The sequence below is a fragment of the Podarcis melisellensis genome (assembly GCF_964234715.1).
Source record: "Podarcis melisellensis genome assembly, chromosome: 1".
Classification (NCBI taxonomy): Eukaryota; Metazoa; Chordata; class Lepidosauria; order Squamata; family Lacertidae; genus Podarcis; species Podarcis melisellensis.
The window spans coordinates 65,323,373-65,349,557 of NC_138528.1; the positions used below are offsets into that span (position 1 = coordinate 65,323,373).

The 26,185-nt window shown below is 41.9% G+C and overlaps 1 protein-coding gene across 1 annotated transcript in view; it reads left to right on the forward strand.

Moving 5' to 3' along the window:
• The window catches only part of SPON1 (spondin 1), a 268,015-nt gene that overhangs the window by 188,281 nt on the left and 53,549 nt on the right, over positions 1-26,185 (forward strand). Inside the window, exon 7 of the mRNA XM_081906840.1 lies at positions 24,537-24,601. Coding sequence (XP_081762966.1) covers positions 24,537-24,601 — 65 coding nt within the window. The remainder of the gene's footprint in view (positions 1-24,536; positions 24,602-26,185) is intronic.

Here is a 26,185-nt window from a genome sequence, read left to right on the forward strand (position 1 = left end):
GCTTCTCTGAGTTATTCAAGCCCCTTCGCCATGGCAAGGCAGTGATCCATGAGAGTAAGAACATACTTACTCTCAATGTTCTTTGCCAGAAGGACTGAATCATAGAATTTTAGAGTTGGGGCAGACCATGAGGGTCACCCTATCCAACCCCCTGCAATGCAGGAATCTTTTGCCCAGTGTGGGGCTCAATCTCAAGACCCTGAGATTAAGAGCCTCATGCTGTACTGACTGAGACTGTGCACTGGATTAGGCCAAGTCCTGAGCCCAACTTGATATATTTGGAGAGATTTGCACATCAGTCATTTCAGGTTGAGACAGCCAGGGATTGCTCCATTTTGGGTTGGGTGGCATAGAGAGATCCAGGGCTTTCAGCGGGCAGGAAAGAGAGGCAGACATCAGGTGGAAAGAAACCCTGACCACCAGGAAAAGGTAGGAACCCAATGCCACCAGTCTCTTCTTCCTGCCTGATGCCCTGCCCTACAGGATCAATGACTCCACACAACAGCAATCCTGAGAATATAGGTGATGCTTACCTTATTTAACATTAGTGTCTCCCCAGGGCTACCTCAGAAATGGATCCCTGGGTTGACTCAGGGTGAGTCAGTCTGACTGGAGACCCCAGGATCAGGGTCACACAGCAGGTCGGGGGCACTGTGCACAGCTCTATTGTTTTCTGTTATTGCCAACAGGGTGGCTTCTATTCAAGCTGGTGTGTCTGGGATTCTGCACCAACACACATGGTACCCTAGGTACTTACTTGGTGTCTATTTTTCCCCAGTCCTGCAAATTAATTGGCTTGGCAGCTGGGGGTGAAGGAGCACTTACAAGCTCCAAGAATACACCAGGGAGAGCATGTGGCCACAACTGTTTCATTTTCATGGGTATACATTGTATACTATCTTTTCCATACTGTTGCCCCTGTATATTGCTTCAGGACTCCTTCGGGCAGTGTGAAGTAATGCATAAATGGAATACATGGAACTGAATTGAATTAAGGGGAAGAAGAAGGTAAAAGAGGTAAGGGCTGAAGCTGCTGAAGGGCAACTGTAGGTAATACGATCAAGTCAACCTGCGATGTCAACAGTGCAAACATTTTGCAGGAATGTATCGGTCTTCCCTCAGGCAAAGGCCTGTGTACAGAGCAATTGTGTGTTTAAATGGTTAAAGATTGATGCATTGCAAAAAAAGAAGCAAAATGTCTGATGGTTTAATGGTGATATTGAGAATGCCACTCAAGCTATTTGAGTAGTCGGCAACTCTTTCAATATTGTGCTGACCTTGTCTCAGCTAAAATTCCCTATTGGTGGTTATGTTAGTGGCTGTATAAACACAATTGTGCCATCCATTTGATATTTTTTTTCCTGGGATTCATTACAGACCTAAATGCAGAATATTGAATAATTTCATGGTAAAAAAACCTGCTGATCCCACTCAGATTTTTAAAATTCTTAAAATATCCCTTGAGGAATTAAAATGAAAATAACAGTCCTGGAATATATATGAGTACAGAAAAGAGTCCCTGAAAGTATTCCACCCCCTCCTACAAAAAACAGCCATGGCATGATGCTGCAGAGAAAACTTTTAGAAAGACAATCAACTATTAGATAATACTCACAGGGGGGAAATGTTTAAGATTTTATGAGGAAGTAGAATAATAGAATTGTAGAGTTGGAAGGGACTCTGAGGGCAGTCTAGTCCAATCCTCTGCTTGTAGGAATCTCAGCTATAGCATCCTTGACAGATGTCCATCCAACCTCTGCTTGCAAGCCTCCAAGGAAGGAGAGTCCACCACTTCTTGTGGGAGTCTGTTCCACTGTCAAACAGCTCTTACCGTCAGAAGAACTAAGTAATTAGTTCTTCACAGATGCCCATGATGTTGTGGAACCAGTTATTTTTATATCATCTTAAAAGATGATATTTCTTTCTATGGTGATTTTTTTAAAAAAATATCGTCATCGTAACAAAGTGAAAAGAAACAGCTGACCTAGTGTCCTAGGCAACCTCATTCCAGGAAGGCACATGTGTGATAGTTGATTATTTATTGAAGAAAACAGGCACCTACAGCAACTGCCACAATACCCTGGACACACACCTACAAATGCTTCTAGCCTCTAGGCAGCTGTTCCCAGTGCCCGTGCCCCCCCTTTCCCCAGCTTATGTAGTCTCATCTGATGGGGTGCGCACATACAACCTGTGGCTTCTCCTACATGGAACAGTGTGCATACCCTTCAACTGTCCAGGCACATCACATTTTGGAGGGTCATGCTCTCACACGAGAGCATAGCACCCAAACACGTGTGAGGTCCTGGAAAATGGGTGTCCTGGTTTTCTACTGCAACATGTTGGAGGGCATGTGTGTGTACATTTAAAGAACCTTGTTAAAGCAGGAGATCCAAATCTTGTTAAACTCAGATTCAGCTGAGTTGAACATAAGAGTTTGAAGGAATCACAAGGATCATCCGGTCTTCTAATCATAGTTAAAATTCATGTAAGATAAGTCTATCACTGTCAGAGGCCTATTCTTCTGGGAAGTACAGGGTGGGAGAGTGCTGTGGGACTCAGGTTCCACTTGTGGGTTTCCTATGGGCATCTGTTTGGTCACTGTGAGAACAGGATGCTGGGCAAGGTGGGGCAGCAGGTCTTTTCTTATATTTTAATGTATTTTTAATCTTTGTTGGAAGCAGCCCAGAATGGCTGGGGAAACCCAGCCAGATGGGCGGGGTACAAATAATAAATGATGATGATTATATTATATTATATTCTTAGTAGGTAGATCCACTGGTCTGAAGGATCATGGCTGGACTCGTTCACACAGTTCCTATTTCAGAAGTGAAGAGTTTTATTTCAGAGCATTCTAGATAAATGAAGTTCTTCAGCCTCTGCTCCTTCTCCCACCCGGTCCTTTCGCCTTGCCTTAGCGCAAAGAGCTGATAAGCATCACTGATGGTCTGATGCAGGATAGCCAGATGTAGGCATGTCCATAAGGTACTGCTTTTTCTCCAAAATATTTCCAGTAATGTGGTCATATACCACAGTGCCAGACCCAGTGTGTCATTCAGAAGGCACCATCTGGTTGAGGATTCGGTACCACTAGAGACTCAGCGAGCTCTCAGCACACATTACTGTGGGTAGAAGGAACTTTCACTGCTGCATGCAGGGTTCAATAGATTGACACAGCCATCAGCAAATTAACTGTGGTTAACTTGGCTTTAATTGAGTTCCTACAGATTTTTAATGAGATCAACATCTTGATCACAGAGGTCTATCTTTTTCCTCATAATGTTTCTTTTGTTTTCATAGGAAGCTCATTTATTTTTGCCCTTCCATAAATGGATTTTAGCATTTCCTGTTTATCTGGGGAGAAATAACACTTCTAAAATCTCCACGAATCTCAAGCAACTTCTGTTTTAGACTGAGATATTTCCCCCTCCCCCTGTTCATTTGCATTTTTCTTGCACACTCTCAACTGATTCCAATTCCCCCCCCCATTGATATTGGAAAATCTGATTTATTATGTAGTGTTGAGATGTCATCCCATATATTATGTGACTTCTGAATGTCTGGAATCAAACATTTAACTGATAAAGGAATTATTCCTCTCACTCTGAATTGATTTTGTTCACTTTCAGTGACATATTGCAGTCAAATTTAACTGGCTACAGGCTGCAGTTCTGAGGTGTCGATGTCCCTACTTTGAGGGGGGAAGTTAGAGTGCAAGAGATGGAAAGTCAGTGTTCTGTGTAGCACAAGTTTCTAAGTTTTGCCTTGCCAATTTCTGGCAAGGCAAACATGGAAATTTGTGATACACAGAATAGTCAAGTCCCACAGAGCCATTTGTGCTCTACTACATAGCTACGCAGCCTTCCTACTATAACCCAAACATTTGCAAGAACCAAATCAATATGGAGGTTTACTAGAAGAGAAAAGGAAAGGGAGTCAGGAAGGTGGAAAGATAAAACCTATTATTTGTAACAAATCATTTGTCTCAGTGCTCTCAGCTCTGTATAAATTTGTACTTAGCAGGTTGTTTGCTGCTGTTTAGGTCACTTATGGCCATATAAAACAGCAGCATGGCTGTATGCCCATCTTGAAGTCTTTGTACTTCTAGCAATACATTACATTACAATGAAATCAGAGCATCCTTTGGTGTGAATTAGAAAACCTGTCTGAAGTGTAAAGCAAGAAATCAGGCTTCATTCTGGATCTCGGCACGTTTTCCAAAGTGAAGGGCCTTTGCTATGGCTTCTCTAAATGAGACATTGGGAATCAATGCAGTGTAATTTGAGAAAGACTCACTTTTCAGGTACAGAAACAATTATGGTTGTGATAACCACTACATTTTCCCTGCCTCTCAAGCCTCCCAGGTCATATCCACTTCTATCAGAACACCAGCATTTCTGTTTTTCTTTGATCAGTGCCAGGGAGAATTTCCCGCAGCTGAAAATTGATGTTTCTGCTTTGCACCAGAATAATAACAGGTGCATTTTGTTAATATTCGTCAGCCAGATAAGCCTTATACATTTGGAGTATTTGTTTCTCTTTCTAAGTTTATGGACCAATTTAGCTTTGCATTTCAAATGTAGAACAAAGTTATTTTGTTCTTGGTGAAGTGATTGCTGAAGTGTTTACCAAGAAAGCCCTTATGCAGAGCGATGTGAATGTAGATCGACACAAACATGTCCTCCTTGTGGAGCAGCTCACTGACCATGAGAAGAATGTCAATTTTAACTGTTTCATCCTCCATCCTGACATCCTACATAAAAACTCCAATATAGGCTGGCTGCATGTGTACCTAGAACTAGTTGTTGCACAAGTGAAAAGAAATATTATTTGTCATTAGGGGTAGGCAATATATTGATACTTTGTCTCTTATCAGTATGAACTCCAGACCACAGTAAAGGTTTCATCTTTTTTCATTCTGTAATATATCAAGAATGCACTGCCCAGCTGGCCTTGTAGACCTGGCAGGCAGGAAGCAGCACTTTAGAAGAAGGGAAGAGTTTGGATTTGATATCCCGCTTTATCACTACCCGAAGGAGTCTCAAAGTGGCTAACATTCTCCTTTCCCTTCCTCCCCCACAAGAAACACTCTGTGAGGTGAGTGGAGCTGAGAGACTTCAGAGAAGTGTGACTAGTCCAAGGTCACCCAGCAGCTGCATATGGAGGACCAGGGAAGCAAACCTGGTTCACGAGATTACTAGTCTGCCGCTCTTAACCACAACACCACACTGGCTCTCTTTACTGCAAAGTAAATGGCCATTTCCTGTCTGCCCAATATGCAAGGCATAAACTCCTGCTGCCTCTCAGCTGCCTTTGCAGAGTAAAGGGCTTTACTTTGCAGTAAAAGCTGCTTTCTGCCTGCACAATCTGCAAGGCACAAGCCCCATGCCTCTTGCTAGCATAGCGATAAGCTTCCCTGCCAAGGCAGGAAGATTCCGATCAGCAAACGATAAGATCCACATGGCTTTGCTATTGCTTTTGTTATGCAGGTTTAAGGCACAAACCTTGCCCTTTCCTAGGCGGCTCCAGCCTTATTTCAGAAATCGTGATATATCGAGATATCACAATGGTCAGCTGGCGATATATCGCGATATTGAAAACCAGATATCGCCCAGCCCTATTTGTCATATACCGTGTAAATGGGGATATCAGGACATGTTATCAAATACAGCTGGAAAGTGTTCTTAATTAATTAAGTCTTATTTCATTCTTGGTTCAACAATTGCTCTCCTCTCAATGAATAATCTTCACAGATTATATTTCAAAAATTCACAAGGTTGCATGGAATTCAAGGCCATACATTGAAAGAACCACGACACCACTATAAACAGTCATGGCTTCCTCCCAAATAATTGTGGGAGCTGTAGTTTGTTAAGGATGCTGAGTGTTACCAGGAGACCCCCATTTCCCCCTCAGAGCTACAATTTTCGAGTGGTTTAACCATCAATTCCTCTTCACAGGAAACTCTAGAAATTGTAGGTCTGTGAGGCCAATAGGGGTAAACCCTTAACAAACTACAGCTCCTAGAATTCTTTGGGGGAAGCTATGACAATTTAAAGTGGTATCATTGTGCTTTAAATATGTGGTGTGAATGTGGCCCATGTGCATCTGATTCAACCTTTAAAGAAAGATGCTTCTCCAATCTTTTCACAAAAATAGTTGTTTTCCCTTAACTCCTTCCATTGATTTTAGAGAAATCTATTTTCCTCCCTGTTCTAACTAAATGTACCTTTCTGTGTTTGCAACTGCTGCTTTTTATCTTGTCATCAGTGGATATAGCAAGTCGTTCTTGTCCCTCTTTTTTTAGTTACATTTAAATATTTGAAAAGTGACAACACGGCCCCACCCTCACACTCTAATCTCCTTTTCTTTTAGCTAAACAGACCAATTTCATTCATTCTGTCAAAATGGAATTCAATACGATTTGTCATTTTCCTAGGTCTTTGTGCTTTTGCAGCTTGTCAACATCTTTATATAACTGTGATACCCAGAATAGAAGACAAAGTTTCAAAGGAGGCATTGCTAGTACTAAGCAGAACCCCAGTGTTAAGCCTGCAAACTAATATTTCTGTTAATACAACTGAAAATGCCCATTCTTTGTTGCCTCAATCTATCCTGGAGAATAACTCAAGAAGAATATAGGTTTACTGTCTAAGCAAAATCCTGTGTTTTCTTTATGTGTTTTGTGTAACAAAAGCAGGGAACCTGTGACATGCTAAGTGTTGTTGGGCTTGAGGTCCATCCATCCCAGGCAGCATGGCCATTGGTCAGCGATGGTGGGAGCTGCAGACCAACAGCAACTGCTACACTACAGGTTCCACATCCCTGCTTTAAACATTAGTCAATTGAATGACTTTCAGGTTGCTCTAATATATACCCCTAGTGATGTTTAGCACTAAAATACAGCAGACTGGTGTTTGAACTGGCATGGCAGGAAGTATGCCTCTGTGGAAGTCAAGTGTATTGACTCACTTATAAACAGAGATGTTAGGTATGGCCAGATTGTGTTCACTATCTACAACAACCTCTAAATCTAACTTAGAACCATGGCTCACAGAAGTCAGGGCAGGAGTTGGAGGACAGATTTTTTTGGTTGCTTCACCCTCTCCCCATGGGAAAACCAATAGGAGGGAAGTTAACTATGACAGCTTCAGGCTGGTGTAGTTAAGGGGCACAGCTGGGCCACCTCTGAGATGCCTCTAGCACATCTTACTAGCAGCATTCCCATTCCCATGACACATTCCAAAGGTACGCTGGAGGTCTTTAGGGTGAACGAGCTGCCCTACTGTTGAAGAGGCACAAACATCTCAACCAGCCTTCAGCAGTGATTAAGATTTCTCTCTTTGACACTCCGTGTTTTTTTAAAAATCCTTCCTTTAGATTAAGGGTAGTCAACATGCTGCCCTGCAGGTATTGATGGACTCCAAATCCCATCAACCCCAGCCATCATGGCAAAAGACCAGGAATGATGGAAGTTGTAGTCCAGCAGCATCAGGAGGTCACCATGCTGACTCTTCCTGGTTTAGTTACAGAGCATTCTTCCACCATGGTTCCTTGCATTTGCTAAAATTGTTGCCTTTCCCCTCCTTTGGTTATTAGAACTTTTCCGCTTACAGTAACTCCCAGTTTAACCGCAATCGGTCTTCCTCATTGTTTACACACAATTTCAGGTTTTTTTCCAATTATTCTTAAATCTTATTAACAAGATTTAATATTATCACTAGGAGCTGATTATGGAAACAATGAGTAAGATATGGGATAATAATTAGTCCCTTCAGGACCCTGCTAGAAACATTTGTTTGTATTGATGTCTCAACATGAGCAATTACACTTTGAGGTGTTTAATTAAGTCAAGTTGACAGTCCACCCAAAATGTGAGCCCTGCTTTTTTGTTTTAACTAAGGTTTGGTCAGACACAGTGCAATATAGTGCTGAGTCACATTTCTTCATATAATCAAGCCGTGATTGCTTTTCTCAAACCAATAGTTAGTTTATTTGACATGACCTCTTTCGTAAGAAAAAAGTGCAGGCTGGTGTAAATTCACTCATAATAGAGTTCTGTGTATATAGTCATACCTTGGATCCTGAACGCCTTGAGAATCGAACGGTTTGGCTCCCGAATGCTGCAAACCCAGAAGTGAGTGTTCCGGTTTGCGAATGTTGTTTGGAACCCCAACGTCCGACTGGGCTTCCACAGATTCCAATTGGCTGCAGGAGCTTCTGGAACTGCAGGAGCTCCCGGAACTTCCGGAACTTCTGGAACTTCCAGAATGGATTCCGTTCGACTTCCAAGGTACCACTGTACAGCACGAAGCAAACTAATTTGACATTGCAGTAACACCCTCTTGTTTGTCCTTAGTGCTAAGTCATGTGAAGTGGTTTTCTGCATCCCGTTGGAGGTACAATTTGCTAGTCTGGTAGGGATCAGCGGGTGTAGGGGTTAGCATGAAAGAATCTCCAGTGCCAAGCTTCAGATGGCTTAAAGCAGCCTTCTCAACCTGTTGCTCTACAGATGGTTTAGAGTATAATTCCCATCAACCCGGGCTAGCCAAAACATCTGGAGGGCACCAGATTATGGAACAGTGGCTTAGAGCAGATTGTACCCACTTTCTCATACAATGCAAGAAGTAGGGGCAGGGACTGTAAGGGAGCAGGTTTCTCAACTCACTGCCTGGCTCTGGACTACCAGGCATGCTGTGGAGCAATGTCACATCAAATGCCGTCAGAGAGTCAAACATCTGTTTTGCAACATGTAGAGCAACTTTTGGAAAGAAGTTATATCAGCATTGGTTAGGGATGGGGAAAATATTTGATTCAGTTTGCATTTGAGGATGAACTTTCCATATTCACACTTTCTGAAACAATACACAAAGCAAAGCACAGCCATCATTGGATATTTGCAGTTTTCTGAATTTTGCAGTGCATTGCTCCATCCAATTATACAAAAATGCATATACTGGAGTAAGGTGTACATACAAAGCCTATACCAGTGAAAATACCATACAAAAATGCTTCATATTAGGGGAATTTGCTCTGCAGAAATGTGTCTATCAGGCAAAACAGCATGAGGACTTTAAAAATATATATCCAAACTTAGTGGAATGTGGGAGCTGAACTTAAGTTTGGGGAAGAAATGAGAAACTGATAAAAACCCAAATTGACAAATATATATGTTCACGTGGAGTAACATCATTAAAAAGGGAAGGTGTTTGTACTGTTTTTGTACTGTGAAAGGAGTTGCATCCTTACCAATAGCTGCTGTTGATGGTAACGTGCTAAAATCCATCCATCTTTCCATGGAAAAGCCCTGATTTCATTGCAAACCACAGGATAGTGACCTAAGAGTTTATCCCCCTCCATTTTTAATTCCTGTTATATTTTTTTAAGATAAAAAGAACTTCTTGAAAAAATAACATGCTCCTAACTTTAAATACAGTAATTGCTTCTATTCTGTATGATCGTCTGATTGTGAACAGTGAAAGGAAATACAAAGGGGTTTATGAATTATTTTAAATTGGTTAGTACTCATCAGAACAAACCAAGATTCTGAATGGCCTTCATTGTGGTAAAATTCTTTTTAAAAATGTTGCCACAGGTATCATAATTGCAGCAGGTCTTTACAGTAAAAAGTAATGTTTAAAGTATTATTTAAAAGTAAATTTATGAATACATTTGGAACACAAAATTATTACATATGTCTATTTCATTGAAATAACTCTTTTGCCTTCAGAGTGTGACAGCAAGTTAAGATTTAAATTAACTTTAAATTAAAGCAGCTTTTATATGCTGAGTATTATTCTTCAAATGAAGCAGAAATCTATATAATTGTCATTTATAGAACTCTTCATTTTTATTATCTATTATCTTCTAGACTTTAGTTGCACATCCAGAAAATTACAATGTCATTACCGGATAGAAGTTGTGGAGGTTTTTTAATGGCATGGGAGGAGAAATTCTGTCATTTTAAATTTAAATAATGCAAAAATTATTCCAAGGAAAAATAGTTATAGACTCTACAAGACATTGCTTCAAGTTACTGAAGTAGATTTGAGCAGAGCTGCCAATGATTGTCCAAAGATCTTGTCAGGGACCCCAGCGTAGCCTACAGCTCCTCTGTCACACATATTGCTGAATTATATCTGTTCTTCATGGCTAAGAGAAGCATATGGTGCATAAATATATCTGCAATCCATGATGGGGCTCACCTTTTTGAATTATTGCCCTTTGGTGTATTTTTACTTCTTGTTTTGTGCTTGTGAAACAGTTGTAGCTTGGATTGTATTAGCCTGATGTTATCGTAGTACCAGAGGCCATAAGAAGACTGCAAGACATTCCAAGGTTCCATGGCCCATGGAGGCGTCTCAAACGGATAATATGTGTTATTAAATATTTGAAATTTCCCATTCCTAAGCGAACAATAGGATTTAGGTCCACTGATGTAGTATTAAACATCCTGGCAAAGCACCAAGCTAAGCTACATTTCCCATGTTCCATCGTCCATCCAGTCATTCCATTCCTTAAGTTGTTTTGGTACAGTCTGAACACAGGAATTTCTGTCCAATGTATAAATTGAATGACTGTGAGGCCTCCCTTAATACCCAGCCAGGATTCTTCTCCAGAAGTCAAAGTGTCTGCCCACATCTAAAGTGCAGAACATCATGTTCTTGCTAAGTGTTATTTAGCAATGTAACATTCGATAACCTGAATGGCATCTAAAATTACTTTTTTGAAAGGAAAGCCCAGACTGCTATGTGCAATCTTGGCAGCAAGTGTTCTCTTTGGGGCTTAACTTTATATTAGATTCCTAAAGAGTGAGCATAGGTGTGATATTCATCTACTAAAATGTTGTCTGGATCTTCATTTGAGAATATAAAGCTTTTGTAAGCAGGAGACCACAGTCATATGGAAAGGTTTTGAGGGAGACTTTTAGAAATTGTCAATTAACTGAATTGACAAGTTTTCTCCTTAAATGCTGAGATTTCATTTATTTGGAAACTGCCATTAACTTGGTCATTAACAAAACAATAGGGCTCCCCCTATAAAATAAAATAATTAAAGCTAAATCACTGCTGACACTGAAGTGTATTTAAAATTAGCTGCAGTCAATAAGGCTGTATGCTTCCATTTCAGCAAACTTAAGGCCACATGGGGCCAATGAGCTTGGCTGATTTATAAGGGGAAGGAGAAAAATGTGCAGGACAAATCAGCAAAAAGAAAAGAATGGGAATTATGTCACTGAAGGGAGTAAAACACCACAAAAATACTGAAAGATTTGGAAGCTTCCCCTGAGCCATGGGAACCAGTGACAAAAGCTCAAATCTTCCCTTAAAAGTGCTGGTCCAGCTTGATTAGGTAAAGTTAAAAGGTAAAGGACCTCTGGACAGGTAAATCCAGTCAAATTCGACTATGGGGTACAGCACTAATCTCCACTGTCAGCTTTCCAGCATGACTAAACCGCTTCTGGTGCAACAGAGCACCATAATAGAAGCCAGAGTGCATGGAAATGCCATTTACCTTCCTACCACAGCAGTACCTATTTATCTACTTGTGCTGGTATGCTTTCAAACTGCTAGGTTGGCAGGAGTTTGGACAATGCAACAGGACCTCACCCCGTAGTGCGGATTTGAACTGCTGAGCTTGAGATCAGCAAGCTCAAGATGCTCAGTAGTTTAGACCACAGCACCACCCGTGTCCCTTCAGCTTGATTAGGTACCCTACCAAGATACAAAAATCCTGCCCTACAAAAGACTTGATCTGTAGCTGATTGTAGCAAGCAGAGAATTTCCACACTTAAGCCATATGGGATGAACTAAGTCTGAGAGGAGAATCCTTGTCTAAAGAGGATTAAACAGATTCATAGAGGATGTGACTATCCATGGCTACTAGCCATGATGGTTAATGCAACCCCCAGGCTTGGAGGTAGTACCTTTCTGAATACTACTTGAGGGGAATCTTAAGTGGGGATCTTAAATCTTGTTTTCAGGTGTCCCATGCACATCTGGTTGACTACTGTGAAAGTATGGTGCTGGGCTAGATAGGCTTTTGGCTTGACCCATCAGAGTTCTTCTTCTGTTCTTTTGATGAGGAGCAGTGGAATGGGTTTGGCTCAGATAGTCTTCCAAGGCTATCTGTTAAATATTGTCCATGTTTTCATGGGCTCTGCAGTTTGAAGGACTTTTATGTGGCTGAAAGCCAGCCCACATCTCTCTGTGCCAACATCTGTATTAACCGTAAAACAACACAAATTGGGCACCAGTTATAACACATATTTTGGGGAGGTTGTGGAGGCAATGAACCACCTACCAGTAGCTGGAAACTGGAGGAGCAGAGTGCTGTTGAGCAAAGTCCGCTTTGCAGGTTTCCTACAGGTATCTAGTTGGCCACTGTGAGAACGGATTCTGAACTAGATGGGCCACTGGCCTGATCCAGCAGGCTCTTTTTATGTTCTTAACATCAGTTGTTGCCTTTGGATGTTGCCATTTTTAGCTTAAGGACTAGGTTTAAATTATTATTATTCGCAAGTAGAAAATTGCAACTGTACATGTGGCAAGTTGATTCTTGGGAGTAGGATGTTAAAATCATTTGAGAGGTAGGGAATCCCCCGATCCATTAAAGCTCCAATCAGTACACATATTCTACACTTTCTCCTAGGTTTCTATAAGGTGTAGACATTATGAAATAAATCAAAACTGAAAAAATGAATTAGGCTTAAAATACTGAATCTGAGGGAATGCAAGTGTATGAAAGTATTTTTAAAGTATTTTTAAAGTATGTGAGTACAAATGAAACAGTAATTTGTAAGATAGTGTCATCTTCCGCAGTACATACGATTTTGTTTTGCACTTCCTTCGCTGCCCTGAGGTAGGAGTGTCACAAACAGAATTTCAACCTTTTAATGAAAAAAATAATTCTGCAGCCATGGAGACAGTCACGTATGCAATCTCTCATCTGACATCTAAGCTCAAAGCTTGGGTGGCCTTATATTCCTATATTATTAATCAGAGAAGAGAGCACCAGAGATAAAAAGAGACCCCCTCCCAGATGTAAAGGCATAAAAATGAAACTGCCTAAAGTTAATATATACACATCCTGATCTCAGGAACTGTGAGCAAAGGAGAAGTCTCAACGTGTTGCTAAAGGGAAACAGTTAGGGAAAGGAGCCGCATAAATACTGCAAGAATTCTGACAGCATTAGCAGAGAGAGGGACTGGGTATAGAAACTGAGCCCCTGTTCCTACATTCACAAGGGCTATAGCTCAGTGGTGGAGGATTTGCTTAGAGGGCAGAAGGTCCCCAATTCAGCCCCTGGCATCTCCAGGTAGTATTGAGAGAGGCCTTGGAGAGCCTCTGCCTATCACTGTAGACATTATTGAACTAGACAGACCCATCAACTGACTGAATACAAGGCAGCTAAACCTTAAGCTGCAAAAGACCGAATTGTATGCCGGCGGGGTGGGGGTGGGGAGGCAAGTCCATCCTACCCACTGTGCAAGTAACCTTTGCGAGAGTCTCAGCATGAACATTCAGTCTCACAGAGACACTGCCCATCGGTTGGGTCACCAGCATAGCTATCAACGTTTCCCTTTTTTAAAGGGAAATTCCCTTATTCCGAATAAGATTCCTCACAAGAAAAGGAAAATGTTGACAGCTATGGTCACCAGTCCTCCAGTCTCTCATGATTCTTCACCATTAGCCATGTTGGCTGAGGGTTATGGGGACAGCATTTGAAGCACACCAGGTTGGACAAGGCCAGTTTAGCAGATCAAAAATGGGGAAATAAGTCAAATGAGTGGGGCCTCTAAGCAATTGCCTATTTTTATGGGGAACCCAGAGAACGGGGGTGGGGGGTGGATGGGCTGCTCCTCTACTATGGTATTTCAAGGCCAGCTGGATACCTTCTGTACTGATCTTCTCATTTCACAGGTGGACAGCACAAACCACCTGCTGATTGATACGGGTGATGGCCTTACCAGCCTCCTAACAAAGTGGGTCTCACTTACCAAGAAGGGAGGGGCAAGAACAGGGAGCTTGGCTTTCACACACCTTGTCCCTCCTCTCTCCCTCTCAGTAAGCGCTAGCATCTTGCTGTGTCAGGAAGCAGGAGAGTGCCCCACCCCAGCTGTTTCACCGGCCTCCTCTGGATATTACTGATACTTTTGATGTCAGGTGCTGTGAGAACACTGTGCATGTATCTCAGGCACTGAAGTGCAGTATTCTCATCTTCCTCAGCCATCAAAGACTGTTATGTTGTCAGCCCTGTTTAGGGAAATTTTAAATGTTTGATGTTTTGTCATGTTTTTAGTATTCTGTTGGGAGCCACCCAGAGTGGCTGGGGAAGCCCAGCCAGATGGACGGGGTATAAATAAATTATTATTATTATTATTATTATTATTATTATTATTATTATTATTATCATCATCATCAATATGCAGCTTTTAGCTTCAAGTGTGTTGCTGAGGAGCAATAGCAGAAGATGGCTATTTTGATCTGCTTTTGGGCCTCCCAAGTGGCAGCTGGTTGGCCATTTGGAGAAATGGGAAGCTGGATTAGATAGAGCTTTGGTCGGATCCAGCTGGACTCTTCTTATATTGTTCTTAGAGTTCTTCTGCATGCATGGCAGAGCTCAACCAAGTGTGGAAATCTTTTCTCAAACATTAACACCTGCACAACCTAAGATTCACAAAACTCAATACAGCCATGTGTAACAGGTTACCATGGACTTGATAAAGATTTCATTGCATTTTGGGATTGCAAAAATTGGAAGCTAAGTGATGAAGCACCTGATAGATGATAGTAACATGACTGATGGGATTTTGTTGTTGTTGTTGTTGTTGTTGTTGTTAAGATCTGGTGAACAGAAGTTGTGCAGTGGTTATGCAGATCATTTTTTTCCCAGACTCAACATCATCTGAAGTCTCTTTGACTTTGACACGTTTGACGAGATGTGTTAAATGTTACAATCTGTTTACTTGACAGCTCTTTGTTGTTCTTGCTCCATGCTGTCATTAAAAGTATTGATTAAATCACGCAGGTATAAACGCAGACTAAAAGGCTGTGCATGCCCTTGCAAAATTTACTGATCAGAAAGAACAATATAATATATGCAGAACGAGCAGCCTTCTTTTCCACATGGTATACACCAGGAAAACCACTTTTTGCTTGTTCCTGTAAGTAGCCACAACTGGGAAATAAAGTACATGTCAAAACTTATTGCAAACATTTTATGGAGCTTCCTGCTCCTGCAATGAATAATGGTGGTAAGCTCATTTCAGTGTAGTAGAATAAAAGCTTCCCTTTACAGTGTAACACTACTACATGTATCTTTAAATTCAGAGCCCTCATGAAATAAATGCTGTGCTCATCAATTGTGTCCTGTCGCTCCGTTCCCCTTTCTTCCCACTTTTGGGAAAATGTTTAGGGTATTGTTGACAGATGCTATTGAAAAACACAAAAAGGCTTGCATTAAAATGAGATCTTGGATTATTAGCACCATGGAGTGGTGAACATAGCAAAAGACATTTTCAGTCACTAATAGCTTCATCTTAAAGCCAGCTCCTAATGCTCGGTCCCAGGTCCTGCCAACCTAGCAGTTTGAAAGCACGCCAAAAAGTGCAAGTAGATAAATGGGTACCACTTCAGCAGGAAGGTAAACTGCATTTCCGTGCTCTGCTCTGGTTTCAGTGTTCCATTGCACCAGAAGCGTCTTAGTCATGCTGGCCACATGACCCGGAAAAACTATCTGTGGACAAACGCCGGCTGCCTCAGCCTGTAAAGCGAGATGAGCGCTGCAACCCCAGAGTCGTCTACAACTGGACTTACCATATTTTTCGTTCTATGACGCACCAGACCATAAGACGCACCTAGTTTTTGGAGGAGGAAAACAAGAAAAAAAATACATTCTGAATCCCAGAAGCCAGAACAGATCGCTGCACAGTGATCCCTCTCGCTGTTCTGGCTTCTGGGATAGCCACAAGAAGCCTCTTCAGGGCAGCGGGTTGAAGGCTCCCCCTACCCTGATGAGACTTCGTGCAGCTAAGCCAGAAGCTAGAACAACAAGAGGGAGCGCTGTGCAGCGATCCCTCTCGCTGTTCTAGCTTCTGGGATAGCTGTGCAGCCTGCATTCGCCCCACAACACACACACACATTTTTCCTTCCTTTTTAGGAGGGAAAAGGTGAGTCTTATAGAGCAAAAAATACGGTAACTGTCAGGGGTCCTTTTTTAATGGTCATTTTTGAGCTACCACTAGGCGTCTTTCCCACTCTCATTGTTTTGGAATTGCCCTGTGAATTCTTCCTATGTAGAATAGATCCACCAATTGCAGTTGTTGATTAGACTAATAGAAATTACAATAAATACACATTCCATGTCCGGCTTACAACAAATTATTAAAAATACAATATAGAATAACAATATAAAACCAACAATAGAGGACAGCAAAAATAACCAAAAACCCTTCATTGTATACCGGCAGCACAAAATAGTTCACAGCCCAGATTTAAAACACAGTTTTCAAGTCTAGCTATATAAAATGATGGCATATTATGCCTGTGTAAACCTATTCTGGGAGATGCTGGCACTTACCAAAACATAACAATGGGGACAAAATTGTATAATTTGGTAACAGGAACTGAATGTTGTTGTTGTTTCTTTGTTATATTTGTATACTGCCCTATACCCGTAGATCTCAGGGTGGTTTGCAACATAAAATTACAATATAAAAAACACAAAATATATAGAAAAAGAAGACTAGAAACAAACCAATGACCCACCCTTCCACAGCACATGTAAAAGGGTATTGGATGTCAATTGGCCAAAGGCCTGGTTAAAGAGGAACATTTTTTCCTGGCGCCTAAAGATGTATAATGAAGCCACCAGTCAAGCTTCCACAAACAGGGAGCCACTTCAGAAAAGGCCCATTTTCATGTTGCCACCCTCCAGACCTCTTATGGAAGAGGCACACGAAGGAGGGCCTCAGAGGATGATCTCAGGGTCCAAGTAGGTTCATATGAAGAGAGGCGGCCCTTGAGTTTGTTATTGAGATGTATTGCTCAAAGACAGAAAGAACAGTGTGATACAGCTTGTTCGAGGCATTTTGATTGATTGATTGATTGATTGATTAATGTCTACACCACTCTTAGACATTCTTGCATCAATGGCCATCCTTTTAATAATAGATTATGAAAATTAAGATGAAATTTATTTGTTTGCCAAAGACACTTTTTTGGTTTTGAGACATACTGTACCAGTGAATGCAAACTGCTTCTCACTAGGCCATTTAAACTCTTGGAATTTTCTTGTAAATCTCAGTATTCACTGGAACTTTAGCAATTGCTATTAAATATAAATTAGCTTTGACACCCCCAAACCTTAATTAAACTCTATAAATGTATAACAAAATAATAATAATAATAATAATAATAATAATAATATGCAGTCAGAACTTTTCCTTCCCCCCCCCCCATACTATCCTCAGATCTGTTCCACGAGGTTGAGGGAACCCCCAGAAGGGGTAAAGTCCCATTGGAAAAATCCTTGCACTGCTGGAAGCAGTGACTTAATATTATGTCAAATACAACCTTCAATAAAAGGTAAAGGTAAAGGTACCCCTGCCCATACGGGCCAGTCTTGACAGACTCTGGGGTTGTGCGCCCATCTCACTTAAGAGGCCAGGGGCCAGCGCTGTCCGGAGACACTTCCGGGTCACGTGGCCAGCGTGACATCGCTGCTCTGGCGAGCCAGAGCTGCACACGGAAACGCCGTTTACCTTCCCGCTGGTAAGCGGTCCCTATTTATCTACTTGCACCCGGAGGTGCTTTCGAACTGCTAGGTTGGCAGGCGCTGGGACCGAGCAGCGGAAGCGCACCCCGCCGCAGGGATTCGAACCGCCGACCTTTAGATCGGCAAGTCCTAGGCGCTGAGGCTTTAACCCACAGCGCCACCTGTGTCCCTCAACCTTCAATAGCCATCTTCAAATATTTAAAGAAATGTCTCACAGAAGATGGAATGGACTTGTTCTCTGAAAATTGCAGAAATGCAGATTTCAGGTGTACATGTCTTAATGGCATGAGCTCTCCAATGGTGGAAAATAGTGCCTCTGGAGGTGGTGGGCTCTGAAGGTACTTAAGGAGATGTGCAGCTGTCTGTCAGGGATAATGTACTCTGCATTACATCTGCTGCAACAAGGAGGGGCTGGGGCTGAGGCTGGATGGTCTTCAGGGTCCCTTCCCATTCTTTATGTCTCACATAACAAAATATTTGCAGGGAAAACTATCTCTTTGGGGGAGAAAATGTGTGATTGTTGAGACTTGAATGCTAACAAGTTTACAATTTCCTTTGGGAAATTTACTTAATAGCTCAGATTGTTCTTATTTAGTTCTTTAATTTTTGTAAATGGATGTTCCATGGAGTTTCTTCTAGTTGAAAATTTAAAGCATGGTGTTTATGGTTCAGAGAATTGAAATAGTTGCAATTACCTGTGCACAGCAGCTGATGCCCATTTAGAATATTTATGCTGTAAATGCTGGCTTGAAAATAACACTGTTAAGCTGATTTGTCACAAAAGCTTTGAAAGCCTGGAGAATGGCCACCTGCTCACAGAATGTAGAACAGTAAACTGGTATTAATTAAAGTGGTTGGATTTAAATGCAGTTCGTGTTTCCACCAGAAGCAGGGCTTCCAATGTTGTGGCTCCTTTAAGGCCACCTGAGATAAGACAGTTCCCCCACAATCTACTCTTTCAGTATGCGTCAGACATTTTTATCTACCCAAAACTGTTCCGAATTCCCAGCAACTGTATTCAGAGTTAGGGAAGTAAGAAGGCACCATTTTCTGTTCTGCCCTGTATTAGTCACACATAGCACTGCTTCTGTTCTGCTGTAGTTCGTCTTCTGCCACAAAGTACGTTATTTGCCTCACTTTCCACTGTAGCATAATTACATTACTTACATATTTTACATAATTAATCACATAAATGACATTATCACTACATTATTCTACTCCATTCATTTCAGTGCTAAGGAAATGCAATACAGTGGTACCTCGGGTTAAGCACTTAATTCGTTCTGGAAGTACGTTCTTAGCCTGAAACTGTTCTTATCCTGAGGTACAACTTTAGCTAATGAGGCCTCCCACTGCCACTGTGCCACCACGCAACGATTTCTGTTCTCATCCTGAAGCAAAGTTCTTAACCCGAGGTACTATTTCTAGGTTAGTGGAGTTTGTAACCTGAAGCGTCTGTAACCCAAGGTACCACTGTACAAGTGAGTAGGGAGGGGGAAGTAATCAATGAGCTTAGCACTTCTCGAAGCTACAAACATGAGTCTGACCAAACTGTGGGAGGCAGAGGAAGACAGGAGTGCCTGGCGTGCTCTGGTCCATGGGGTCACGAAGAGTCGGACACGACTAAACAACTAAACGACAACAACAACAAGCACTTCAGCTGTGTTTCTTTGAAGGTTGTATACACATTGGACATTTTGCATTCCTATGGTGTGCTTTTTTCCATTGTTCGTGTTAGACAGTTGCATATGCCCTTACCCCTAGAGGTAATGTACACTGTGGTTTAAACCACCGAGCCTCTTGGGCTTGCTGATCAGAAGGTCACGGTTCGAAACCCTGTGATGGGGTGAGCTCCCATTGCTTGGCCCAGGTCTGCCAACCTAGCAGTTCTAAAGCACGTCAAAAGAGTGCAAGTAGATACAGCTGCTCTGGTTTTGGTGTTTCATTGCGCCAGAAGTGTCTTAGCCATGCTAGCCACATGACCTGGAAAAACTGTCTGAGGACAAATGCCAGCTCCCTCGGAGCTGTAAAGCGAGATGAGTGCCGCAACCCCAGAGTCATCTGCGACTGGGCTTAACTGGCAGGAGTCCTTTACTTTTACCCTTTTTTTACCTTTTTATAATAACAGCTCACGGAGCTACAATTCCCTGTGTTCCCTCTGAAGAGGGATTGATTACTAAACCCCTCTGGTTTCACAATTCCCAGGGTGATTTAACAATCAATCCCTTCTCCCAGGGAACTCAACCAGTGAGCTTGACATCAATACCAGAAAAGGTTCTAGAACATATTATTAAACAGTTGGTCTGTGAGCACTTAGAATAGGATGCTGTGATTGCTAAAACCCAGCATGGGTTCCTCAAAAGTTAGTCATGCCAGACGAATCTCATTTTTTTGGGTTACAAGATTGCTGATTCAGGGGGATGCAACAGTGGAACAGATTCCCACAAGAGGTGGTGGACTCTCCTTCCTTGGAGGTTTTTAAGGAGAGGTTGGATAGCCATCTGTCATGTATGATCTAGCTGAGATTCCTGCATTGCAGGGGGTTGATGGCACTCAGAATCCCTTCCAACTCTACAATTCTAGGATTCTGGAAACCGTAGCTCTGTGTGAGGACTAGGCATCTCCTAACCACTCTCAGAACCCTTAGCAAACTACAAGTCGTGCTTTAAATGTATGCTGTGGATGTGGCCTAAATGCTTCTTTAAAAATACTAATCAGATATTAATCCCCACCACCACATGCACACACACACCTTCTCAGTGTTCCTGAATCAAAGCATTTCTTATACTTGTCATACAGGCCTTAGGACACTGTTTACTGAGTCCACACGCCTTTAAAAAAAGAGTCAGAAATAGATTTAAGGGGCTTTGGTATCTTCGATGAGATGAAAAAGTAGTTTATGTAGTGTCTGTCAGGAGAAAATTGATTCCCTATTTATAGGGGAAAGAAATGCAAAAACTTGTACGTTCGAAATGATTGAGTTGCTGAGGAGGTAATTCCATCTCTGTCCATAGACGTCACTATATAACTATTGATTTCAGTCCAAGCACATCTATAATCTTCATTTATGATGAAGGGTGGTTTTTCAAGTGCCACCATTTTCCAAATGTCAGGTTATAAGAGCATCCCCATTCTGCCTGAGGAAATCATTGTCATATAAATGAAGTTATATGGAGAGTCAAATGGGCAAAAACCGGCCTATGTAAACTACTTGCAGCTGTTTGTGAAAGATTGGAATTGGGCCAGGGTCACATGCTTAAAGGGCACATTCCTCCTCTTCCTTAGCTGGCTGAACACTAGTGGCAGCACGGTTGGAAATGAGTTTTTTGCCCTTCCCACCCAACTGCTGCCTTGGCGCACTGGTGTGCTGAAACACAATGTGTCCACACACTCAGGCCTGGTGCTCCTTGGAAATGGAGTCCTCTTGAGGTCTACAGCAGTGGCATTGCATGAGTCACTTGGTCCATTGTGCACACTGACACATCCATTAAGCCCAGGATGCCAGGTGAGATGCTCAAGAGCATTCCTCTCTCTAGGCCTGCCACTGCTGCTCCACACCTCCCTGCCGGACTTGTGAGGAAGCTGGATAAAGAGGCGACTGGCAGCCTTACAGGGGAGGTGGGGAAGACATCTGGGGAGTCATTGATTGGCATGGAGGGTGCTTTGAAAAATGCAGGCTGCTGCATATGCTTTTAGTTGGGAATTAAAAGATCACATTTTGTTTGAGCTGGATCCTCTGAGTGTGGCACAGAAGACGAACTTCTCCAGCATCCCTACTGCTTGGCCACTGATGATGCAGGGCCACAACCAGAAGAAATCTTTTTCACATATTTACCAGCTCATGGGGCCTTCTGTGCCATATTCTGCACCTAGTATTTTGCTTCGAGGTGAACGGAGGCTTTGTCTGGTGCCAGAAGAAAAAGAGCTCACTGCACAGAAACAGGGGACCGGGCTGGCTTCTCACATATGAGCTGCCGTCTGTTGTTTTCACCATCATGTCATGCTTACCAAACAACACGGTACCTGCTATACTTTTTATATATGCTGGAAGCCGCCCAGGGAGGCTGGGGTCACCCAGTCAGATGGGCAGAGTACAAATAAATTATTATTATTATTATTATTATTATTATTATTATTATTATTATTAACTTGCTTCGCATATGTGAACTGTTCACTTGATCAGGCAAAAGGCTTTTTGAAGCAACTTTTTGATAACTATGATATTCTCTCATTGATATAATTAGCACCGTCTTCTGAATCTACAGAGCCAGTTTTTCAACAGAATAGGATAAAATGCTGTATCATCATTGATTTTGGATGCCCCGGTTCCCCCCTCTCCCCATCTCTTCATTTTAACTCTCCTCAGCTGGGAACTTGTTCAGCCTGCCTTAATGAAAGCAGCATATTAACTCAGCATCAAAAATTAATTATTTGAAGCTGGCATCTTAGGATGAGTAGAGCAAATCCCAAACACCAGGAGGAGCCAGAGAAGTTTCACAAGCTTTTAGCACCGCACGTTCGCTCTCCCCCCTTCTTGGCGAGGGAGAGAGAGAGAGGAAAGTAATGACAATAGCAAAAGCGGCCTGCGCAAAATTGATTTCCCTAAACTGGGGCATATGTGGATTAGAGCTAGCCTGAGGTAGCAGAGTCATTTCTGTCAAGCAGGGGATGGCAAGATTATCACTAACCTGAAAGGACAGCTCAGTAGGAGCTGCCAATTACACGTAATGTATGGTGTGTGGGTTTTTCCTTTAATTGGGGAATCGCTTAAAAAAAAAGACAACAGAGAAATCATAGGAATGAGTAGTGAACATCATATCCCCTTCAACAATCTATGGGAGAGAGTCCTGCAGGAGACTGTGGGTAGGGAGAGGAACTTGATAGATATTTCTTTGTACACCAAAGCCTCATTAAAACTGATCCCCTGGTTTTGTTTTGAGGTTTATTACACAACACACAATTTCAGAATTGCTGTATCAGGAATTCTTATAAGCTTCAAAGAAGTGGGGGGGAGGGGGGCACCTTTATTCACTCTTCAGCCCCACACAGGTGCGATATATTCTCATTGCTTTTATGAGATTGAGTCAGCTGACAAGGAATGAGGATAAAATCGCTCTCTTTTCTTCTATTTAAGAGAAGCAGCAATGTGTCTTTTATTGATTATGTTTTCATAGAAATGGTCCCTTGGAATATAGAAAGCATCCTTCATGCCATTTCCAGTTCTGTTGGCAAAAATAATAATATTGGCATATAAGTTGAAAGCCCTGAAACTGATCATGGTGTAGAATTCCCCTGTGATCTCTCTCTCTCACACACACACACACTTCCACAATATAGCTTTATTGTCTAATGCCCCTGACTAAGCTGGTGTGCACAGAGCAATATATTTTGTTAATTAAGGGTAACAGTTACTCCAGTGTTTGGGTTCTAAAGGTATAGAGTATGGGAGACCCAGGTTGAACCCTCCACTTAGCCATCAAACTCACTGGAGTCACTACCTCAGCCTAACCTACCTCACAGGGTTGTTGTGAGGAAGAGGAATGCGGGGAAAACCATATATACAATTTTCAGGTCACATATAAATAAACACGAATGTTATATGTTATCTATGCAAATATACTGTATACAACAGACCACGTGGCATTTCCACTATTTACCCAACTGATTCACTGTTATATAGTGTGGCAGATCCCCGAAAGAGATGTGTGGCAGGAGCCAAAATGGTGGACAGGCTTATAAAATACTTGCAGAATTATACCTTGTTTGTACAGCACCTCTTTGCACACTTCTGGTTACACGGTAAACCAATGGGACAGGAAAACAGAGAGAGTAGAGCAGTAGTTCCTTTCTGTGAATGCCATCATTTTACATGAGGCTGGTTTATTTGCGAAGAAAAGAATTGTTGTTTAGAGAAGGGTAACATTAACCTGTATCAACATTATTAAATCATGTAAAATGGCCCAGTTTCTTCCATTCTTGAAACAGGTATCTGAGTTTCCCTATCATGCACACCCACAACCCTCTGATAGCTTCATTTTTTTTACTTTTTTATTTTTAAGACATGAGGAACAGGCAACAGAGCAATGACAAGGGCTGCCCTGCAGGCTTTATATCCTGTGTTGATTGTACTCTGTTCTGGGTTATCCTTTGGAGCTCATGGGCTAAGATGGGGAACCTGTGGCCCACCAGGACTCCAACTCTCATCAGTCCCAGCCAGCATGACCAATGGTCAGGGATGAAGTGAATTAAAATCCAGCAACATCTGGAGAGCCTCAGGTTCCCTGTCCCTCACATAAGCTTTTAAACAATGTCAGCACCACCTACATGTAGAAAACGCAATGGTGTGGAAGAGAAAGACTTCCTCTTCGGTTGAACCCATGAACAGAACCCAGCCGGAAGTCTGGAACCTGCTCATGGAAAGACTATCCTTGGGGAAAGCTGTAAAGTTACACAGAGTGTGAATGCTAATGTGATTTTCCCATGAATATGTGCCTACCGCAGGATCCATTCAAAAAGTTACCCTCGCAAGTAATGAACATTATGTCAGAATCATCCCTCTGTGTCACACAAAGGAGGAAATGCACTCCCAGAATAGGAAATGCAATGATGAGCTATAGCTGCCTTCGCAGGAATTATGAGGAGCAATTTGAATTCAAGTGCCTTTTCCGCCGGTTACAAATCACTGCAGAGTGTTATTCACCATAATGCTGTCCAAACATCATTTTATTTATTGATGTTTATTGCTTCTCTTTTGCAGAGTGATGAGGTTTTGACTGTCATCAAAGCAAAAGCACAATGGCCTGCCTGGCAACCGCTAAACATGTAAGTAGGCAGGGAATTAAACCTCCCAAAAGATTTCCTTCTCTGCTGTCCTCTGACAGAATGCTCTGAATGTCTTGCCTTCCCCCAAAGTTTATCTCTTTCAAAGAGGAACAGAAAAAATCCAGTTGATTAATGAGTTTCTTTTTTTATACCATTATGTCTCTTTCCATTTATCTCTCTAACAAGGGTGTGTGTGTGTGTGTGTGTGTGTATTTGAAGGAGGTGAGTACTAGATTAGGAGTTTGTTTTACTTACCAGGCACTATGGACATATATTTGAATCCTCTTGTGCTCTCCCTGTTCTGAGCAGTGAGGATATAGCTGCACTATAGACTAATACGCCAGTCATATGCATGCTTTCTTTGAAGCAAGTCCAAGTGAGTTCAGTGGAACATGTTCCCATATAAATGTGTTGAGCATTGCAGCCATAAAATACGGTAACAAAGGCAGCCTTTGTCTATTTTAAAACAAAAACATAGGCAGCCTTGGGAAATCCAAATCTGTGAAAATTGTGGAATCTCCAACAGGAAATTACTAGTTTCCTTAAAAAGCTAAAATTCCCAATTTGGAGGGGGGATCCCAAGTTAATTTGTGACATAACAGATTGTGTTGAAATGCAAGCTTGTGTTTTAGAATATGACCGATTCTGGAGGAATAATAATAATAGACTCTGACATCATCACAAAAAGTGAAAGAGCAACAAACATCTGCCAATTGCCCCATCAGCTCTCCACATCAAAGATTCCCCTGGCTCTTTTGATTCTGTGCCTACTTCAGAACCACTGGATCTAACTCTCTGAAGCTTCCTTGGGTGGTTGAGTGAGTGGAGAACTATTCTTTCGGATATGGAAGAAAACTTTGGTCAATTCAAACAGGAACACAGCTTTAATTAATGAACACATGAAATAGTCATACTGTGCCTTAGTGTGCAACCCTCCCTTCTTTTTTCCCTAGTCTTCATTTCCTGAAAATGCCACCTCCTTTTGAAATATCAAACACACTTTCCAGAGTATAACCCTAGAAAGGACACTACAGGGTTAGGCCCCATTCTTACATGACTGGCACATTTCCTAATGTACTAATCTTCTAGCACAGTTTCATCTCCTTCCTTCCGTCACAAAATATGTTGCTTTATTCCACAGCCTTCCTCTAGTCTCATGAGATTTGTTTGGCTGTGTCTTTTGTGCAGTTTTCTTTTCCAAACTGGCACATTTCTAATGCTTTTTCATCAACGCACACAACAATTCAAGGCTTATGCTTGATTTGGTCAGCTGTGGGGCATGTGTACTTTGGCATTCATGCTCCCAAGGCTTTTGCCTAAACTGTACAGCATCCCCCCCCCCCCTTAAATTGTTCTGTGGACCAGTGGAAAATTGCCTTTTCTAAGCTTGTCATTCCAATGTTTTTCTAAAACAGCATTTTTTAAAAAAAATAATAATAATGGAAAATCCAATCACAACCCCTCTGGTCTTATTTACTAGGATGTTTTAGCAGTGAATAATTTTAAAAGAATGCATCTCTAACCTTTTACTCACACACCTATTTAAACATTTCCTAAGCGTATTAGCTCATTCTTATGCTTTTG